The 6,000-nt window shown below is 38.2% G+C and overlaps 1 protein-coding gene across 3 annotated transcripts in view; it reads left to right on the forward strand.

The window, feature by feature from the left end:
- RESF1 (retroelement silencing factor 1) overlaps positions 1-5,285 on the forward strand; it is a 243,184-nt gene extending 237,899 nt beyond the window's left edge. For 2 of the 3 annotated variants that reach the window (XM_069228208.1, XM_069228209.1), the window contains one exon: positions 1,643-5,285. In XM_069228208.1, the coding sequence (XP_069084309.1) occupies positions 1,643-1,803 (161 nt within the window). In that variant the 3' untranslated portion in view covers positions 1,804-5,285. The remainder of the gene's footprint in view (positions 1-1,642) is intronic. The other variant, XM_069228210.1, reaches the window with a different exon arrangement.
- The last annotated feature ends 715 nt before the right edge of the window (positions 5,286-6,000 follow it).

Consider the following 6,000-nt stretch of genomic DNA (forward strand, 5'->3'; position numbering starts at 1 on the left):
AGAATGATAAGTTGCTTACCTGTAATCCTTGTTCTCTTCCATGGGTATCCTCATTAAAGTCATAAGCAACCCACCCTCCTCCCCGGTTGAATCGTGCATGTAGCACTATATACCTGTTCCTAGTTTGTTCTTCATGTCACTGTAAAAAATATACTGATCTCGCACCAGCAGTCATCTCTGGGCATGATAGGATACTGGAGGTTTTAAAGGCACGGTGGCAGTATTTCCTTGTTATGCTTTTAATGCAGCCTATTGGTTAATAATGCCTTTTTTTTACTTTCCAATTTTCTTTTGAATAAAAGCTGTGTTTTTGCACCCTATTCTCTCTTCTGTTTTACAGAAATGCTTGAGTCTGGCAAGAGGTTATTAAAGGAAAATATAATGTCGATTAGGCATTTTAGCCTTCACTATAGGCTGTATAGATATATACAGACCTATGCTTTACACATGTATGTGTATGATATATATTTATGTATTTCATATATGCTCCGGGGTCCACACACATGGGCAGGAATATTCCATGTTTATGACTTTGAGGATAGCCCTGGAAGAGCACTAGGATTACAGGGAAGTAATTTATCCTATTTCTTTCTTGTTGACGATGTAAAGTAGTCACTAGTGGGTAAAACATCTGCTTATTTGTTGTTCTGTCCCAGCTGTCTTGGTAGTTTGTCCTTAAACATGAAAAATGTTGGAAAGAAAACGCATATAATTAGCAGGCCAGTTATTAACATGCATGTTCATGCTGCCCTCATTTTGTTTCTTTCCAGCCTTTTAGTGTGGAGAGGCCATCACTACAAGCTCACCCTCTGGTCTATCAAACCATTGTTTGAATACCATCGATCTAAGGTTATACATGGGCATGATTGCTTGTTGTGGCGAAGCTGGGTGCTGCACTGCAGTCAGTGTTGTCGCGGGCAGAGTATTGTTTCGTGTGTGAAGCGTGAATCCAGGACAGTCCAGCATAGTTACGGCTGTTGAAGTGACTATCAATACCTAGGGCCCCCTTCCAACGTACCTGTAGACAGTGTAAGTGACAATATTTGCACATAATTACTAAGTAAGCCAGCGGATTCAGGCGATAAAGCAGCAGTACTGTAGTTAATATTGTCTTTCAACTGCTTTGGAATTAGGACCCCTCTGCGTATTGCAGTGCGGTGCAGTGTTGTCTACTGGCGCATGACTGCTTTTGATGAACTCTAAGTTCCTGGCCTTTTAGCTTGGTTGGGGACCAACTCTTGGCCCTCCACAGATATTCATGTGATACCAACTAGTTGCAGCAAAGTCAAATTAAGGCAACCTCTGTATTATTTCTTTTACATTGCCCCTTCCTAAAGCAAAACACTGTGATATTGCAGAGGTCTCCAATACCAAAGGACACCAAACTGTTATTAACATTGTTAGCACTAAAGACCATATTAATGGACCGCTCCAAGCGGGATCGAGTGGATCTGAAACCAACAATATAGTAAAGCAAATTCCCCATTAACAAAGCAATATTTTCAAATTCATTTAGTAGTGTTTTTTTTGTCTTTACAATTACTATGTAATGGCTTGAGACCATGTGAATAACATCCATTTTCACCATAATCACGCAAAGCACTTGGTGTAACACTGTTTTAACTTTTTTTTCTCTTTAAAGCAGATGGTGGACTGATTGCCACTACGTTGTCTGAAGTGAGCACTTCTCCAGCTGAAGGACCAGCCCCACAAGCGCAGGGATCTAAAGCAATCTTTCATGCCTACAAGCAGCTTTATTTAGAGAAAAGAAAAAAGAGTGCTGATACTACGCCGCAAAGCTAACTCCTACTTTCGATCATATTTTGAAAGTATTTTTTAATCCGGATCTAAACTTCTTTTGGAACGTCCTAGCTGAGTTCATATGAATATTGAGATGTAACCTGATTTTGTCGTACAAGTTGAACCGTTTTGAATGTAAATGACTTAAATGTGCCTTCTTGTTCTTTGTAGCAATTATAAAAAGCAAAAATGCACTTCAATTTAGTTACCGGGTGACTGCCCTTAGGTTAGATATTATTGCACTTTGGTAGTTATAGCCTTGGTTCACATCAATTCAACAAAGCTAAGGAAACTACCTATTATATTCTGTGAAAGCAAAGTCCAAAGCTGTAGTATTGTATGTCGTGTGATGAGCCTGTATACTACGCCTATGGTGGCAGTTTTATGTACTACCAACATGAATAGAATGTTTTTGTGCAGGCTCTAAAATTTTGTTAGTTTGGAGTAGGGTTGAGATTAGTATATGATGATCTCACCCCCCTCCCCCCACTCTCAAACATACACACGCACCCTTAAGAGCCCTTTGCATTTTTCAAATAGTACTTTCCTTTGGACTATATTTAATTCTGTTTTCTTCTTACTAAAACATTTTTGGAAATACTTTTTTTATTTGGTTTTTCATTGTATGCCGTCTCTATATAAGCAACACCCACTCTTGGAAATTAAAGTCGAGTTATAGCATTTAAGTAACCCTTGGGCTAAGATGAAATACTTAACTTATATTTGTTGAAGCTCCAACATACAAATGAAATGTTCTTGTTGGGCAAAGCCTTATTCTTGATTGCATTTCTTGTTTTTGTCTCCCTACATTGTTACTATATGGCTGGGCATTCATGCCAGTGACCTCTCTACAACAAAGTGCTTTTTTTTTTTTTACACATATCTCTTGTGTTTCTGTTGATAAACGATTGATTGTAATTGTAGTAATAATTATGCTGTCCTTTCACAGGTTATCCCTCTTTGAATCGTTCACAGGTTTCCATGTTTTGAATGTATTCCATTTCTCGGATTTTGAATCTCAAAAATGTAATACTCAACAGTTTTTAAAAAACAACTGCGTAAAACGTTAGTTTTATAGCCTGTCCACCTCATAGTTTGATTCTATCCTGCAGCCAGTATGACAAATAGGCATGGGTCTTCATTCTTATAGAGCATCATATCCCCAGTTCCCATTATGCACATCTTGTCTAGAGAATCCTCTGGTGCACTCTGTTCTTATCTGTATTTTTCTGATCTTTTACTAGCATCTGAAGATTGAAACTGATGCAAGTTATTACTTACTACATTTTGTGTATAGTAGAACTTTAAATACAGTTCAGTTTCAATTTTCTCTTTCACTCAGCTTCAGTCTTTCTGTGCTTCTACACAATATCGCCGTTATCTTGGGGAAAGTTCATATTATGTCCTTCTCCTACCTTTCACCCTAACCCCACATGGAATTCTAAAACTAAATATCACTGTGTAAAGCCTCCATATCCTGTTGTCTATAAATTATCTTTTCACATGATCCACCTACAGAAAGCATCATGTTAAGCAGCTACCACACTTGTTCTATCTGTGTGTCCTCATAAGCCAAGCGCCCTCACACTTCTACTATGAGAAATATGCCATAATTAAAGCATGTGGATGTGCCATCTACAGTGGATAAAAGGGTGAAAGGTTCTGGACTGACCCTTTTGGGATGCATCTTGATGCATCACTTACTGCGGCATAAAAGACTGAAGTATTTTTCACAGACCCTCATGGTAAATTGTGTTTCTTGCTGCCAAACCCTCCTTATCAATGAATAATTGCCACCAAAACCTATTGTGCTACCTATGTTTGTGTCTTTGCGGTACACTATGTCAACAAGACAGGTTTTGGGGCAGGAGGCTTGGAGACTTTCCAGTTTCTTGACCATATGATGCCACTCATAGGACGCCATTCTTGTTGAGGTCCAATATAGTAATCTTTTCGCAAGTGTTAAGCCAACATCGGCAACAGGGGCCTAGACCATGTTTGTTGATGGTAACCTTGTAGTAAATGTTTCCATTTTCAGCTTCGGGTCTGTGCCCTCCACCACGCAGAGTTACTAACGATCTCTTGTGCTCAACTCAAATTACAGTGTCAACAAAACTAAAAGACTAAGGTTCAGTTCATGAAGGTTTCATGTTTTGTCCTGAATATCTGGTCATCTTGTCCAGAATGAAAATGAGGAGGATTATTACACACTATCGAAGAGCCTACATTTCTATCTATCGTCCGTTTTTGTTTTTGTTTCCTTTCCTGGGTTTACATAGCCACAGTCCAAAATGGCCCAGGTAATGAGGTCTCAATTCGCAAGAGAAGCCTGTACCTGTTCTGGCTCAACAACACATCTCCCATCTGCTTTTGATCACCAAATAGTCTGACCAATGCAATTTTATGAACAAGCAGCTCCTTTGGAGCTTGCTGAACTGAATTCCAAGCTTTTGAACAGTTCATAGAACTGTGCTGGAGGCGAAAATTACTGACCACTATTTACACTACTTCAGCCCTTTCTTTATAGGTTTACTTTCAACCGCCCCTCCCCCCTTATGATGTTATCATTTTCTTTTTCTCTTTGTGCTATGTAGATCCGAGGTATGGCAACCTCTAAGGGGTACTGGTGTTCCAAGCCATTTTCGTCATTTGCTGCAGTCTAAATGCAAACGTTGAGGTGAATAGGTCTCTAAAGCTATCATACTAAGCTAGCATTTTCTTTAATACAGTCTTTTAAAATAAATGAATAAATAAATAAAACATGGTTTGAACATTTCACTGAAGATTCCCAGTCAAATTTTAGGGAATAATTCAAGGACTGGGTATTCCTCAGGTATGCCAAAGATGAAGAATTGCAGTAGCCGACAAGTAACTTTCTTTTTTTATTATTTTTTTTATTTTTATATAACACATGAAGGAGCTGCCTGAAGCGTGTTCTGCTTAAACAATCTAATAGTGCTCTCATCACTGACTGGAAAGCACCTTATCTAGGCTATATTAGCTAACCTTGTGTAAAAACTTTGACTCATTAAGATACGTTACAATATTATTTTGTTGACCGTTTTTTTTTTTTGTACAAAGGTATTTTGTACATATGTTATTTTGAATTAATGTCAGACATGCATATTTAAAGTGTAATTTGTTGATATATTCTTTTCCTCACTTCAAATAAAGCTGTGTTAAGGAATAATTTCAGTAGTTTGGCTTAGAGTTTAAAAAAAAAACAAATGTACTTGTGTAGCTGATAATGCAAACTGAATCACCTTTGTCAGATTCGTAAACTGCGGAAGGAAGGATAAATTGATTTGCTCAGGATCGCATGGCTGGTAAGCTTCATATGCTACTATAAGCGCTTGCAAGATGGTTACAATGTATAAAGAATGATTTCTTGGAGCTGTCGTCTTTATGATGGTGTAGCATTTTTGTGCTTTTTTCCAAAATCACTCTTCCTTCCATGTCTTTCCAATAAAGTAAATTACACTATAGCTTATCCAGCTTCTAACTTGATGCTTTTCAGTGAACCTGCTAAGAACTTGCACAGCCTATACATTGTAAAAAGCTTATCCCCCCCCCTTAAACTTACTCTGTTTATTTTTTTTTTGGGGGGGGGGGGGGGGAGTGGAGCGGAGTTATTGTTTGGAGGAGCTCGGGTTTTTTCTAGCGAAATGTCCGAAAGTTCTCTACAGATTATGAAAAGTGGCTTTTGAACTTTGTTCCAGTTGCCATTTTCTCATCCCTTTCTGTCTAGTGAGAAGGTTATGGTATTGTCAATGTGTGACACTGGCTAGATGTGCCCCAGGCGCAGACTTTCTTTTTCTGAAATGCTAATACAGATGCCCAAAAATAATTTAGAGTGGACTTCAGTTTCTAGCCTACTTGAATTATTGAAAAAAAAATGGAAGAAAATAATTCTCTACTTTCATACATTTTTTTTTTTTTTACATAGAAAAATATTGCAGAAAATATACTTGCTGGAAATTTGACTCTAGACTGTAGTAAGACAAGGACTGGGTAGTTGTCATGGGCGCACCCAGAGAGACCGAGTGAGTTCCCGCTTTCAACTGGGAACTTGTATCAGGGGCTCCGAAAACAAGAATACCTGCACAGTCGCAACATCGGCTTACAAAATCGTTGCACTTTAAACATCATAGTAGGCTTCAATAAGACATTAATAAGTGTCAAGGTAATACATAAATGTCA

This window comes from Pleurodeles waltl, chromosome 4_1 (assembly GCF_031143425.1).
Source record: "Pleurodeles waltl isolate 20211129_DDA chromosome 4_1, aPleWal1.hap1.20221129, whole genome shotgun sequence".
Classification (NCBI taxonomy): domain Eukaryota; kingdom Metazoa; phylum Chordata; class Amphibia; order Caudata; family Salamandridae; genus Pleurodeles; species Pleurodeles waltl.